The 16,687-nt window shown below is 37.1% G+C and overlaps 1 protein-coding gene across 9 annotated transcripts in view; it reads right to left on the reverse strand.

Annotated features, from left to right (window-relative positions):
• Positions 1-16,687, reverse strand: part of BABAM2 (BRISC and BRCA1 A complex member 2) — a 491,572-nt gene that overhangs the window by 274,537 nt on the left and 200,348 nt on the right. For all 9 annotated transcript variants that reach the window (XM_079940869.1, XM_079940870.1, XM_079940873.1 and 6 more), the window contains one exon: positions 11,392-11,466. In XM_079940869.1, coding sequence (XP_079796995.1) covers positions 11,392-11,466 — 75 coding nt within the window. The remainder of the gene's footprint in view (positions 1-11,391; positions 11,467-16,687) is intronic.

Consider the following 16,687-nt stretch of genomic DNA (forward strand, 5'->3'; position numbering starts at 1 on the left):
GGACACCAAGGGATGTCTGCATTTCCTAATCCTTCACAGATTGACGGCTTCATAAAATACACTAAAAATTCGTTCTTATAAAAAGAAAAAAATTTTAAACATCAAAATGCAAACCCAATATTTTTATCATTACAGTCAACAGACATGATTATTCTGTCAAATTGCTTTAAATGTTTCTAAAGACTATCAATTCTGTACTTATCTCACCATGAACCAAAACATACACTCTGGGTAGCACTGACTAGAACGTTCTGACTGCACCCTTTCCTCTCTCTCATTTTCTCAGGTTGATCATTGAGTTAGGTGAGTAAGCACGTCAGCTAACAGGTATGAAAACTTCAGCAAGTCTGAAATGTGGTCACCTAGAGCCTTAATATTCAGTTTTACATCCCTTGAACCCTGACTATCAGCCTCATTTCCCTCTTCCTTCTCTCCAATCATTTTATATATGTCTCCTGGCAGACTTCTCTTCCTAAATACAATCCCAATCATAGTACTACTCAAAGCAATTACTCAAAACAATCTCTAAACTCCCTAGTTGAATATTTAAGGCTCTGTCTGTATCATTATATCTTTAAAATGCCTTTCTTTTCTTATCTCTCACTAGTCTGTATACATGTTCTGTGATTTAGGCAAACTAGACATTTCTGCTGTTCTCCAAATGTTCTTTCATTGCCACCTAAAACCAAGCTCATATCGTCCCTAGCTTCTCTCTATCAGTACGAGTCTTTCAGGCCCATTTCAAATGTCACCTCCTTTATAAAGGTCTTTTCTAACTAGATGTAATCTCTCACCAACCCATTAAAGAACTTTGTACTTCTCTTATGGTACTGAAATTATTATGACTTGCATTACTATTGACTATGCAATCATCTTATGCCCCAAACCAGATTTTACTTTTATTTGAATTGTAGGTCCGCTGATTGATGAAAATGGATTAATGGTAACAGATGACACTGATAAACTGACACTAGCCCTGTCATGTGCCAGGTGGTAACCTTATGATGTGGGGAGAGGAAATGTCACCATTGAGAAAACAGCTCCGAATAAAAAATGGTAAACCTGTAATGATCACAGCCCATAATTCCTGTTACCCTCACTGTGCTACTTGGTTCCAAGCCATACTTCCCTTTCTGAATTATAGGCGGCAATACCTCCCCCATAAACAGGCTGAACAAAAAGGGTAAATTCAAAAGGACAGTATGAAGGGATTAGTCTATACTTTGCCTTAAAAAACCAGCTGCATAAAACAGGATTAGAAAAACAAGGAAGTCTGGGTTTTTTTACAAACTCAATAAATACTCAATAAATGGTGAAGTTCAAAGTTCTAATGAACACTGACTGATCAATCCTATCTGAAATTTTGTGCTTATTTCTGGACACCACAGTTTAAGAGAGATGCTGGCAATCTGGAATACCTCCTGAAGAGAAGTATGAGGACAGAGAAGGTTTTAAAATCTTATGACATGTAAGTATAAAGGACTAAAGCTGCCTAGCCTATAAAAGAACAGAATCTCTGGTTGTTTGAATACAATTGTTTTTGCTGTAATGTGAAAATGCATTCCTTTAAAACATTGCATTTTAGTAAACTATACATTAAGAGTAAGAGGCTTATGAGAAAAATATGGCAAGGCTAGACCTTACTTTACAGTTAGTCACTTGTACAACTTCGAAACCACAGCATTAACAAAAACCAAAGTAAATCCAATAAAACTCTAATATACTTAAAATGACATGCTATATTCGTAATAAACAAAGAATTATTATACTAAATATAGGACTTTGAAAAAGCTGAAGATAACAATGAAAGGGGCTACAAGGAAAGGTTGAAACTGCTGAGTTATGGGAAAGAGTAGAGGGACATCATCATTAGAAGTTACAGCGGAGAAGCAGGTTTTGGACAAAATGTAATGATGCCAGAGAGGGAAAGCTCTGGCTTATTGCCTTGTGTTTGTTTCTTTTCCACAAAGATGGGGAGAAACCATGCGACAAATACTTAAATACAGAGTGTACAGCAAAACTGAGCCACGTGAAAGGAATGGAGTGAATGGACATTGTATGCCATACAAAAACCCTCCACAGCTTGTTAGTTCATCTGCATTAGTGTACTTGCATTCAGCTGCGGTTATTCAGTGGTCAAACTATTAACTAAACCATGGCAACTTCTGCCTTATACTGACATACTTCCACTATTTATCAATTGTGTGTGAACTAATCCATGTTACTAAAGCATTGTATGTAACAGAATACACTGCACTTGAAGAACTATCAAGATATATGGGGACAGGGTAGCAAAGCAGGTCAACTGATAGTGATTTGAGACACAGCTCCATTCTAAAATTATAATTTAGAAGGTAAAAACACAAGTACACCATAAAAAAATAAAAGCAAAAGAAAACAATAAAAGAAAACTGAAAGGAGGAAGCTCACAGAAGCTGCCTGTGACTATTCTTCATTTTCAGTAGGGAAAAATACTACTGTCAGAATTACCATAAATTATATCTGAAAATTTGGGGCAAGTGAAAATTTGGGTTTTGAATTCTAGATGGGGGAAAAACAGGACAGAAGAAAAAAGAAGTAGTAAACATAACTCTATCTTAATTTCAATGAAATGCTTACTTTCTTCCTAGACCACAATAAATTCAATACTTTGGAATATAAATTAATGACTAAATAAAATCAAAACCATTTCTATTCTGCATTTACTCCAAGCTCAGAAATGTATTAAGGACCATAATATTCATCATCTCATTGATATTCCCAACAATCCAATGTGTTGTGCTATAGCCTAACCACATTTTAACAGTTAGGGAAACTAAGACTTGGAAGAAAATTTAGTAAACTGTATGCTGCTAACAGATTATTTAAAAATAAGGGAGAAGATGGAATAAAGGAAGGAAGAAAACAAGGAAGGAAAGGAAGAGAGGAGCGAAGAAAAGAGGGAGGGAGACTTCAACCAAGCTGAAGGTGCGCGTAAAATAAAAACGAAGAGACCACGGTATTAAAATCCACTTAAACTCACTGAACCAAATCCTTTTTCTCATCTTTCTGTGATGCCCCAGGTGCCTTTGTGAAGAATTTCCCCCACCCTCCATCCCATAATTTAGGAAAGGGACCAGCAAACAATTGCCTGCAGTCCAAAGCCAGTCCAATGTCTATTTTTTTAAATAAAGTTTTACTGGGATTCAGACACAACCATTGATTTAGATATTGTCCGTAGCTGCTTTCATGCTGTGACAGCAAAGTTAAGTAGCTGTGATGGAGACCACATGACCTACAAGCCTAAAACTTTACTATCTTGTGATTAAGCCTCAAATGCAGATTTTGGCTCCATTTTAGCAATGATAAAGTAGAATTATTACTGGAATTAAAAGCACTCTACTTTTATGGCACGTTCTTCCAGGTACATATTCCTACTTTTATAAAAGTATGCCTACTCCTATTTGATTAGATAAGATGAGGGTTTCCTGTGAATTCTTTATGGTCTTTCAAGCACCAGACAACTGTTTTGTTTAAAACCAGATTTCACAAGACTGAGTTAAAGCAGTCTTTATTTCTAAAAGCTGCTTATTAAGTGTGACTTTATTGGATCCAAAAAATTCCCTAAACTAAAAGGTATCAAATTCCTGTCTTTCTCTTTTTAACAACTTTATTGGAGTATAATTGCTTTACAATGGTGTGTTAGTTTCTGCTTTATAACAAAGTGAATCAGATATATATATATATATATATCCCCATATCTCCTCCCCCTTGTGTCTCCCTCCCACCCTCCCTCCCTATCCCACCCCTCTAGGTGGTCACAAAGCACCGAGCTGATCTCCCGGTGCTACGCAGCTGCTTCCCACTAGCTATCTATTTTACAGCTGGTAGTGTACATATGTCCATGCCACTCTCTCACTTCGTCCCAGCTTGCCCTTTCCACTCCCCGTGTCCTCAAGTCCATTCTCTTCGTCTGTGTCTTTATTCCTGTCCTGCCCTTAGGTTCTTCAGAACCATTTTTTTTTAGATTCCATATATACGTGTTAGCATATGGTATTTGTTCTTCTCTTTCTGACTTACTTCACTCTGTATGACAGACTCTAGGTCCATCCACCTCACTACAAATAACTCAATTTCGTTTCTTTTTATGGCTGAGTAATATTGCATTGTGCCACATCTTCTTTATCCATTCATCTGTTGATGGACACTTAGGTTGCTTCTATGTACTGGCTATTGCAAATAGTTCTGCAGTGAACATTGTGGTACATGACTCCTTTTGAATTATCGTTTTCTCAGGGTACATGTTCAGTAGTGGGATTGCTGGGTCGTATGGTAGTGCTATTTTTAGTTTTTTAAGGAACCTCCATAATGTTCTCCATAGTGGCTGTATCAAATTACATTCCCACCAACAGTGCAAGAGGGTTCCCTTTTCTCCACACCCTCTCCAGCATTTATTGTTTGTAGATTTTTTGATGATGGCCATTCTGACTGGTGTGAGGTGATACCTCATTGCAGTTTTGATTTGTATTTCTCTAATGATTAGTGATGTTGAGCATCCTTTCATGTGTTTGTTGGCAGTCTGTATATCTTCTTTGGAGAAATGTCTATTTAGGTCTTCTGCCCATTTTTGGACTGGGTTGTTTGTTTTTTTGATATTGAGCTGCATGAGTTGCTTGTAAATTTTGGAGATTAATCCTTTGTCAGTTGCTTCGTTTGCAAATATTTTCTCCCATTCTGAGGGCTGTCTTTCCATCTTGTTTATGGTTTCCTTTGCTGTGCAAAAGCTTTTAAGTTTCATTAGGTCCCATTTGTTTATTTTTGTTTTTATTTCCATTTTTCTAGGAGGTGGGTCAAAAAGGATCTTGCTGTGATTTATGTCATAGAGTGTTCTGCCTATGTTTTCCTCTAAGAATTTTATAGTGTCTGGCCTTACATTTAGGTCTTTAATCCATTTTGAGCTTATTTTTGTGTATGGTGTTAGGGAGTGTTCTAATTTCATTCTTTTACATGTAGCTGTCCAGTTTTCCCAGCACCATTTATTGAAGAGACTGTCTTTTCTCCATTGTATATTCTTGCCTTTAAAAGGTATCAAATTCTGAAGCATCTTTTAAAATGTGTGGTTTAGAGAAAAAATTTTGTAATGAATAGTCTTTGAATTTATATTCATTTATCAGGATCAGAGGGCTTTTTAATGTTTGCTACCTTATGCTTGCTGAGAAACAACTATAATCAATACATATCACTCTAACAAGCTTGCTATATTTTAAAAAAGAGAATATTTGGGGGAAGATATCAGTTTCCTTCCTAGCAAATATGTAAAAATAAATGGACTTTCAAATAATAAAGAACAATGCAAGAATTCGTTAAAAAAAAAAATCCAGGGAGATTAATCAGTCTAATTCTCTTCTTCTGGCTGCAGAGAATGCAAAATCCTCCCCGGTTCCTAAGGAAAGGTGAGGAGACTGAGGAATTTTAAAACTGCAAATTTACTAAAACTCAATCTTTGATGACAAGTCACATTTTGTGACTGTCATACACACACGTTTTCAACAGTCATGCTATTACCTATTTTCCCCTACTATATGAAAGAATGATAGTGCCCCACTCTCATCACTTTTATTCAACATAGTACTGGAAGTCCCAGCCATAGCAATCAGACAAGAAAAAGAAATAAAAGGAATCCAAGTTGGAAAGGAAGAAGTAAAACTGTCACTGTTTGCAGATGACATGATACTATACATAGAAAATCCTAAAGATGCCACCAAAAAACTACTAGAGCTCATCAATAAATCCAGTAAAGTTGCAGGATACAAAACTCATATACAGAAATCTGTTGCATCTCTATACATTAACAAAGAACTATTAGAAAGAGAAATTAAGGAAACAATCCCATTTATAATCACCTCCAAAAAAATAAAATAAAATAGCTAGGTATAAACTTACCTAAGGAAGTAAAAGACCTGTATTCAGAAAACTATAAGACACTGATGAAAGGAACTGAAGATGACACAACAGATGGAAAGATATAACATGTTCACAGATTGGAAGAATTAATATTGTTAAAATGAGCACAAAACACAAGGCAAGCTACAGATTCAATACAAACCCTATCAAAATATCAATGGCATTTTTTCACTGAAGTAGAACAAATAATTCTAAAATTCATATGGAAACACAAAAGACCCCTAATAGCCAAAAGAATTTTGAGAAAGAAGAACAAAGCTGGAGGTATCACATGCCCTGACTTCAGACTATGCCACAGAGCTACTGTAATCAAAACAGTATGGTACTGGCACAAAAACAGACACATAGATCAATGGAACAGAATAGAGAGCCCAGAGATAAACCCACACACCTATGGTCAAATAATCTATGACAAAGGAGGCAAGAATATACAATGGAGAAAAGACAATCTCTTCAATAAGCAGTGCTGGGAAAACTGGACAGCTACATGTAAAAGAATGAAATATGAATATTTTCTCATACCATATACAAAAATAAGCTCAAAATGAGTTAAAGACCTGAATGTAAGTTCTGAAACCATAAAACTCCTAGAAGGAAACATAGGCAGAACACTCTTTTACATAAATCACAGCAATATTTTTCAGATCTGTCTCCTAAGGCAGAGAAAACAAAAGGAAAAATAAACAAACAGGACCTAATTAAACTTAAAAGCTTTTGCACAGCAAAGGAAATCATCGACAAAATGAAAAGGCAACCTACCAAATGGGAGAAAATATTTGCAAATGTTATGACCAATAAGGGGTTACTATCCAAAATATACAAACAGCTCATACAGCTCAATATCAAAAAAACAAACAACCCAATCAAAAAGTGGGCAGAAGACCTAAATAGACATTTCTCCAAAGAAGACATACAGATGGCCAATAGGCACATGAAAAGATGCTCAAAATTGCTAATTATTAGAGAAATAAATCAAAACTACAATGAGGTATCACCTCACACCAGTCAGAATGGCCATCATCAAAAAGTCTACAAAAAATAAATGCTGGAGAGAGTGTGGAGAAAAAAGAACCTGCCTACACTGTTGGTGGGAATGTAAATTGGTACAGCCACTATGGAGAACATTATGGAGGTCCCTTAAAAAATTAAAAGTAGAGTTACCATATGATTCAGCAATCCCACTGTGGGGCATATATCTGGAAAAGCTGAAAACTCTAATTCGAAATTACTCAGCCATAAAAAAGAATGAAATAATGCCATCTGCAGCAACATGGATGGACCTAGAGATTATCATACTAAATGAAGTAAGTCAGACAAAGACAAATATCATATGATATCACTTATATGTGGAATCTAAAAAAAAATGATAAAAATGAACTTATTTACAAAAGAGATATAGACTCACAGACATAGAAAACAAACTTATAGTTACCAAAGGGGAATGGGGGAGGGGGGCAGAAATAAATTAGCAGTTTGGGATTAACAGATACACACTACTATACATAAAATAAACAATAAGGACCTACTGTATAGTACAGGAAACTATATTCAGTATCTTGTAATAACCTACAATGGAAAAGAATCTGAAGAAGAATATACGTATGTATAACTGAATCACTTTGTTGTACATATAATATTGTAAATCAACTATACTTCAATGAAAATTTTTTTTTAAAAAATAAAATAATAAATAAATAAACAACCGATTTAAAAATGGGCAGAATTAAAATAAACATTTTCCAAAAAACAAAACAAAACAAAACATACCTTTGGCCAACAGGCACGTGAAAATATGTTCAACATCAATAATCATCAGAGAAATGCAAATCAAAACCACAATGAGATATCACCTCACACCTGTCAGAATGGCTATCATCAAAAAAGGTCACGGGGCTTCCCTGGTGGCGCAGTGGTTGAGAGTCCGCCTGCCGATGCAGGGGACACGGGTTCGTGCCCCGGTCTGGGAAGATCCCACATGCCGTGGAGCGGCTGGGCCCGTGAGCCATGGCTGCTGAGCCTGCGCGTCCGGAGCCTGTTGCTCCGCAACGGGAGAGGCCACAACAGTGAGAGGCCCGCGTACCTCAAAAAAAAAAAAAAAGGTCACAAACAACAAATGTTGGCAAAACTGCAGAGAAAAGGAAACCCTGGTACACTGTTGGTGGGAATGTAAATTGGTGCAGCCACTGTGGAAAACAGTATGGAGGTGCCTCAGAAAACTAAAAATAGAACTACCACATGATCCAGCAATTCCACTCCTGGGTATTTACACAAAGAAAACAAAAACACTAGTTCGAAAAGATACATGCACCCCCATGTTCATAGCAGCACTATTTATAATATCCAAGATATGGAAGCAACCTAAATGTCCATCAACAGATGAATGGATAAATAAGATGTACTTATATACAATGGAAAATTACTCAGTCATAAAAAAAAATGAAATTTTGCCATTTGCAACAACATGGATGGAGCGTATTCTCTTCAGTTGAGAAGTTCAGGGGTGCACCCCTGGGCCCAAGTAGGACAGACATGGGAAAGTCAGTCTATGCCTACCTGTAATTTATTTCCTGCTACATGGACTATGGAAGCAGAGGATTTGTACCACATTTCCCATTTCATTTATACTAGTTTGTGCTGGAGTCCTATCACCCAGAAATAAAGAATCCTAATTAATACAGAAGTTTTTTGTTTGTTTTTTTTTACTGACTGTGTTTTTATGTAAATGATTTATCTAACCCTTTGACTTACCACAACTAAAAATAAAACTCAGACACTAAAGTCAGGACTCATTTTCAGAATAAATTCATTCTATCCCATGTAACAACCATATACGTGGACTTCCGTGGTGGCACAGTGGTTAAGAATTTGCCCGCCAATGCAGGGGACACGGGTTCGAGCCCTGGTCCGGGAAGATCCCACATGCTGCGGAGCAACTAAGCCCGTGTGCCACAACTACTGAGCCTGTGCTCTAGAGCCCGCGAGCCACAACTAGTGAGCCCGCGTGCCACAACTATTGAAGCCAGCACGTCTAGAGCCCGTGCTCTGTAACAAGAGAAGCCACCGAAACGAGAAGGCCCTGCACCACAATGAAGAGCAGTCCCCGCTCACCACAACTAGAGAAAGCCCACACACAGCAACAAAGACCCAACGCAGCCAAAAAAAAAAAAAAAAAAGAACCATATATGCTTGGAGTATAGTATAAAGCAAAATCATATCACTGAATACTTAATGGCTTTTTCATTCTGACATCAAAAAATTTCATTAGTGGATAAAACATGTACACTTGGAAATATAAACTTATGAGTGAATGATGGCTTCATCATAGGGTGATAAAATTTCACGGTAGCAAATTGGTAGGATATGTAGTCAAACTCCATGATATTTCAATATTTAAAAGTTCTACTTTACCTTTCATTTCTTTGAGATGGTGAGGCAAAACTACATTGATGTTGTGAAGAGTATCCTAACCCTAGGAATTTGAGGAAGTTACTTTTGGACTTAGACTATCAGACAGCAGGCAGGTAATTAGATCAGGAGCATCCAAATGCAAATAACATGTAGAACAGTTCCTAATGCAAACTTAGTTTTAAGCATATAGCCAAATGTCCCAAGATTATGATACAACAACTTTAGGAACTTAGATCTTAAAACTCTCAGTAGGTATTCTGGATTACTTCTGGTGTGCAGGTAGGTATTTTTTTGCCGTTGTTTTGTGTTATATAAGAGTTTCTCTTTTTTTATCCTTGTTGTATTTTTTACTCTCTGCAGGAACTAAAGATCCAGAAAGACATTAGTGCTGCAAGGTAGGCATTTAATCTATAGTAGAAAAATCACTTCATTGTACTTTGGGAAGGGAAAAATGCTTTCCAATTCTGCCAAAGAGGTTCCCAATTCTGTCAAATAGGTTCCACCTTTTTCCTATCTGACTGGCAAGGAAAGTTAGGGCAAAACAGTTAGAAGTTAGAATAGAAATCAAGTTAGAAGTCTTAGAATAGAAAATACGGAAATTTGGTTTTGAAGAGGAAAAAATACATAGATTATGATCCAAGAAGTATGTTTTTTCCTTTGACCTTCAAGAACATGAGCAGAGACAACACTAAGTTCAAACAAACAGGACAACCATTCAAACTGAAAAGGCCCAACAGATCAAAACAAAGGAACTATAACTGTAAATTATGGATTAAAGTGATTATATGAATAATATACTCTAATATACTACTGAATTTTGTTTTAAATGAGCAGAAATAGAGTTTTACCTGGACATATAGAGGTCAATGAGTCTGTGATCTGAGAGTTTCCAAAGAGACTGCTTGCTATTCTAATAGAGCAAAGTAATTGCTAAAACCAAATTAATTATGCTTGGTAATCACAGGTCACAACTCTTGGATACACAGTGGGAAAACAGTCAACTAGAAACTAAAAATGAAAGTTTAATGAGGCACAAAAATCCCATGTTCTACTTAGGGGAAAAGAAACTAATAAGTCCCTTGGATAGAATGTATAAAAAAAAAATAAAGTGTTCCCTAATCTTTCCTATGGTCTATAGTTTATATTCCAGACTATACTGTATTTCCAGTCATTATCAAGATTAAGATCTAATGTTATTTATGACTACTATAATATGCAGGAACACTTGCACAAGGATTTTTGTCTTCTCACTACACTGTAATAAATACCATTAACTCTCTGAACAACATCAAATTTGGAAGGCAGAAATTTTTCTTACATTAGAGCAAAGCTATATCACCATAGGCTGAAGATGGCTGAGGCGATACCTTAAATCACGACCCAAATCTACATCTATGATAAACTTAGGCCTTTGTCTTAAGGCTTCCTGTTCAGAACTTGCTGGTTCCCTGGTCCATTTAGGCTTTTTTCACACTAACCACAGCTAGTGTGGATCTGGATTTCCTCTACAAAGCATTTTGCAGACCCCTTCCCAAAGTAGCTGCACCCAAGCCACAAGTCGCCTGCATCATATCTTAAAGAATGCCATATACACTGGCCTAACTCAATTCTAGGTCTCTCCAGGACAGTCCAACTTTCAAGGTGCCCGGGATCAACTGCGACATAAATAAAGAAAATGAAACATCCTTTAGCACAGCACAGTTAATATGCAATCCTACTTAAAGACAGAATGCATGTTAAGATAATTTCTAAGAGAGTCTTTCATCCCCAAAAGATTATTAACCAAAGGCAGGTTTTGTTCCAATGTTTAATTTGCTTTTACTAATTTTGTCTTATAAGGAAAAATCCATTTTGAAATGATTTTTAGGGCTACTATTTTAGCTTTTAGGTAACAGTAACTCAGTGGAGCTTCAGGTAATATATTTTTTAATAGAATTCATCATCTGAACAAAATGCTGGCAAACCATGCAAATATTCAGAGTTAAATAATGACTTAAAAAGCTCATTTACATTCTCACACTGATAATCATATACTTTTACCTTGAGCAGGTATGTGGGAATATTGCTGAAATCCACTGGCAACTTCAAAAGGAAACGAGCTGAAAATTCACCAGTCTGCAGGGAACAAAAAGGTTTAATAATAAGATTAAAATAAAAAACAGATTGTGAAGTGACAATTATAGCCAAGGCCACAAGTTCAACCTGTTTGAACTGCAGGTATCTTCAATTTGGGTTTCCTAACATCAAGCAAGAAAAGAAGGTTGAAAAAGTAGGGGAGGATCAAAAAGCACTATTAAATTATTAGTTACTAAAAAGCACAATTAGAATTTTTTAAATCTGCATTTTAAATGTGCAATAGAATTATAATGCAGTAGTATTACCTTTTTGTTTTTTAAAAGGATGAAAAGAATATATGAATGTGTGATTTTTTTTTAATCCAAACAATAGGCACAGACCTGCCCATTCGATTCATCTGACTTTACTAAAGCATTCGGACCACTTCACTAATATTTATAACCCATAAGCTAATGACATAAATCACCATCCTTTATAGTATGTCTGGAAGTAAAAACAAAGGTCAAACTTTGACCCACGCATATGAAGCAGTACATTAGTGGGTACCCCAAAAAAGACTCTAATCACTTGACAATCTGCTAATATCATTATCATCAACTAAAATTTTTCAGTAATTCTTTCCATGAACTAGTCTCTATAGGAAAGACGTGCAGAGGTTTGGTGATTTAAAACATTTAACTAAGCTTAGAAAATAGCTTCTATTTTTTTCTAAGAGAGAAAACTCATGTAAAAGAAAAAAGTTTCCCTCTCAATTTATGACGATGGGAAATCATAATAATATTTTTTTCTTTTTTATGATGGGAAAGGCTAAGGAATCACATTTTTTTTAAAAACTTTGGCATAGTCTAGAGGAGGGGTTTTTCCAACTGGGCTATGCAGACACCTAGGGGTTCTAAGAAACCTCTGCAAAGGCAACAAAGAGGGGTGCTGAGCTGGTGGGGTCCTGGGTCTTCCAGCCTCTCTGACAGCAAGCCTGCAGTGCAGCTTGGGATTTTGACATCTTGGGTTTCATTATGAAATTCTGTTTGAATAAAGAACTCTGGAGATGATCTAGAGCTACTCTAAAGAGTGGGTCTCCACCTTTTTCATATTATGACCACTAGACAGCTCCCTGAATCTCCACTGTCTACCCCCCTTAAAAAAATGAGCACCCTAAACTCCCTAACGCATCTTTAAACATAGCAGGCATTTACAAACAGTTTTTATGGATGGGTGGATGAACGCGCATAATGAGGCAGGCACACCTCTTACAGAAGATTCCACAAGAGCCACCACCCCTTTCTACAAACACCCAAGCAACTGGCTTCAAGGTCCTGGCCCTAGTTTTAAAACTCTGACCTAAAACCTTGAAAATGCAAACAGAAATATAAACCTTGAGCTCAAAAGATTAAAATGATAAATATAATCTGCATAGTTGTGTGTTGTTTTACTGCTTACAACATCTTTTAACTTACATCAACCTCTGGCTAAGGACAGAGCACTTCTTCATCACCACAAGCCTAACCCCATGCCAGAAAAGGCAGAAAAGAGAGAACCAAATGGACAGAATCAAAGCTGAGGTCCCAGCAGTCACTGGGTGGCCAGGAATGCCAACGGTGAGAAACAGCGATACTCCTCAGAGCTGAGCAGCTGTGCTCTTCCTTTGATATTTGTTCCTCATTTCAGTAAATGGTAATTCCATTCTTTCAGTCTCTCAGACCAGAAACCTCAGAATCATTCTTGACACAGTACGGAACCCCAATCGTGCAGGCTACCTGCAACTCAACACTTGAGAGAAGAGTTACGAGCTACTTAAGGATCTATAAACAGCTCCTCATCGTGGACGGGAGGAGGTTTGTGAAAGATCCTAATAAAATTCTTACCTTCTGTTATAGTCCAAAATTGCTAGAAAGATGTGGTTTTAGTGTAATGTTAAGCTCCTAGAGGACTAACATATCCTGTGAAGTGTGATTCTTTGGCCCTAAGTACAAGAAGTCATACTTTGAAAGGGTTAAGTATAGGAGCAACAGAGTTATATGGGAACTTAAAGAGGAGCATCTAGCTCAGCAGGAGTTTGGGAACAAGAACAGAAACGTCTTCCTTTAGTGCTGCATACAGTACTATAGAGGGAGGAACACTCACAAAAGAATACACGTTCCCAACAACTGCCTCCATTCCTTCTCCTATATTCTCTATGTTTTCCTGTTTACCCACTCACTCCCATCAGCACGCAAACATCATTAAAAAGGTCTTTCTTGACTTCATATCCCTCTTCAGGTCCCATCTCATTTCTCTGTTCTACTTTACAAAATAATCTCCTGTAAAGAATTAGTCTATATTCAAGGTCTACATTTCCTCTTTTATTATTCTCTCCAGAACCCTCTCCCAGTCAGCCTTTCCTCCACACCTCTCTACCAAAACAGCTCATCAAGGTCACCAATGACCACACCATTGCCAAATCCAATGGTCATTTCTCAGTCCTCATCTTATTACTGTTCTATCAGCCGCATTCCGACATAGCTGATCACTTTTTTCCTGGAACATTCTTTACTTGACTTCCAGGATCCCAGTCTCTCTTGGCTCTTCTCTGCCTCTCCACGGGCCCTCCCTCTGGTCTCCCCAACCTCTAAACGCTGTAGTGTACAGCGCTTAACCCCAAGACCTCTTTTCTTTATCTACACTCCCCCAGGTGAGCTCATCCAGGTTCTTGACTTGAAATACCATTTATATGCTGATGATTCCCAACTATTTTATCTCCATCCCAGACCTCTTCCTAATTTGGGTTTCATTTATCCAACTACCACGATGAAAACCAAAATCCTGATTTTGTGCTTTTCCTTTGATATTTATTCCTCATTTCAGTGAATGGCAATTTCATTCTTTCTGTCTCTCAGGCCACAAACTTCAGCGTCATCCTTGATTCCTATCTTCCTCGTGCTTCCACATTCCAAATGGCAGCAAATCCTACTGACTCCACTGTCAATTTCTATCCTCAGTCCAGCCACTTCTCAGCCCCTCCACAACCACCTGATCTGAGCCATTATTATCTCCAGCCTGGATGACTGCAACTACCCCTAACTGCTTCTGCCCTTGCTCACTTGCAGTTGATTCCCATCACCACAGGCCAAGAGGTCTTTTCAACACACTCATCAGATTATGCTCCTCCTTTGCTCAAAGTCTCAAATGGTAGGGATTTATCTCCTTCACGGAGGAGTCTGACAAGGTAACAATTGAGCAAAGATGTGAAAAATACACAAAAAAATGTGTATTTTTGAAAACAACAATAAAAGGAGTGAAATGTGAGATTTAAAAAATTAAAACAGCTCTTGTACATATAAGGTAGTCGGAAAGATAATTACATATTTAGCACTTGGACTCATTTGAACTGCTAGTTATTTTAGTCCATGCACTGCACTGTAGCTCTTTTGCCCTATTTTAGTTTGTACAATGTATTTTTATTCTACTGGCTATTTTAGACCAACATTCTTTTAAAAATGCTCAGACAATCCCTACTTTATCCCTTCTCAAAATGTTGATCCTAGAACTAATATAAATTTATGTTTATTGGCAAAAGACTGATTTATACAGCTAAATTTGTAATAAGAGAAATGCTGATCTCAGGACTAATATTAATTTGTGTTTATCAGTAATGGGCTGATTTACACAACTAAATTCAAAATAAAAGAAACTTAAGTGTGAAAAGAATTTGGTCTACTGGAAACCATAAAAAGTGCTTTATCATCTCCAACTTTCAAGCCTACTATACATTCTTTATTTGGCCTTTAAGAGAATAAAGAAAACTTAGTACTTGTTTCTAACAGCGTTGGAAATGTTGGAGACTAACGTTGTAGAATTCAGTTTTCAGTTCTGCCACTGATTTTCCTTGTGACCTATAAGCTAATCTTTTTTTGTGAAACTGAGTAAATGGTGATTTAAAACACGTCTTAATGTAAATTTTGAGCCATAAACATCATATGAGGAGCAAAACACAAGTGAAAAATCCTCCTGGAGTTCTCCCTCAGACAGTGACCCTTCCTTTGTTTTTATATTTGAAGTTTCAACAGTTATTCAAGCAATTTACTGCCACTCTGTTGCAACGTCAAAGATTGCTTCCATAGCAATCTTTCCTGTAAGCCGAAAATGAGACATTTAGATGTAGCCAAGTCAACATAATCGTTTGATTTTCTTTTTATCAATCCTTGGTCAAATCTTCTCTTGGATAGACGCGGAAGATTGTCTGACCTATGACTGTTAAAATGTCAGCCGTTCTGCCAACTGCCTTAATGGCAATTTTCCCAGCATTAGCAATAAATAAGTGCATCGTTCCTTTTTCAAGTTGTAGTACCTTGGCAAGTAACTTAAAATAACAACATGGAGTTTTGGCAATTTATTAAGTCTCAGCTTTTCTTCTGGTAATAGCAGCTGTGGCATAGTTCTCTTCTCCTTTCAGAAGTGACAGGTAGACATCTTGTGCAGAATGGATTCCAAACCCAGGTTGCTCTGCAAAGGGAAATTTTATTTCCTTTCTTAGAGACTGTTCGCTGTCAACAAACAAGCTGTCATCTGAAACTGACTGCTCTTACTGCTTAGGTAGCTAAAAGCTAAGAAATACTCAACAGTGGCTATAACTTTAGCTGGACAGCCTGGTAGGGATGATTCTTTAAATAGACTCTGACAACCAATAGCCTAAATCTGGAGGGTGCTCCTTGTTAAACACATAATTATCTACCACATGTGAGAAGGAAAGCCAAAGTTAGTCTGATTAGAACATCTCACACTTCACAAAAATGTTTTCTAAGATATATCATTTAATTATTCCCAAACCCTGTTCAGCAGATATAATTCATTTATACCTATTTTAGAAATGAGAAAACTGAGGCTTAGTCAAGAAACCTGCCTGCAGTCATTGAGAGAGTAATAAAGAGTCAGAACTCAACCTTAAGACTTAAAATTTATTCATCCATTCATTACTGTAGATTAAGAGCCTAAAATCTGCCAGGCCCTATACGAGGCACTGCAAACATAGTGAGTAAAAGAGACGCGATCCCTGCCCTCCCTCCTGGAGCTTACGGTCTAGTGAGTGAGTCAGACATTAATCCAAAATAACACTCCTATAAATTACAACCTGTGAAAAATACTACCCATGAAAGGGCAGAGTGCTCTGAGAGCATTTTCAAGAAGACCTGGCCTGTTCAGGCTTTGGGGCTCATGACTTGAGGGAACTTTAAAAAGCCGAGTCAAAAGACCATGTGGAAAAATAGACAATTAATACCAGCCAGGA

The sequence above is a fragment of the Stenella coeruleoalba genome, assembly GCF_951394435.1.
Source record: "Stenella coeruleoalba genome assembly, chromosome: 13".
NCBI classification, from domain to species: Eukaryota; Metazoa; Chordata; class Mammalia; order Artiodactyla; family Delphinidae; genus Stenella; species Stenella coeruleoalba.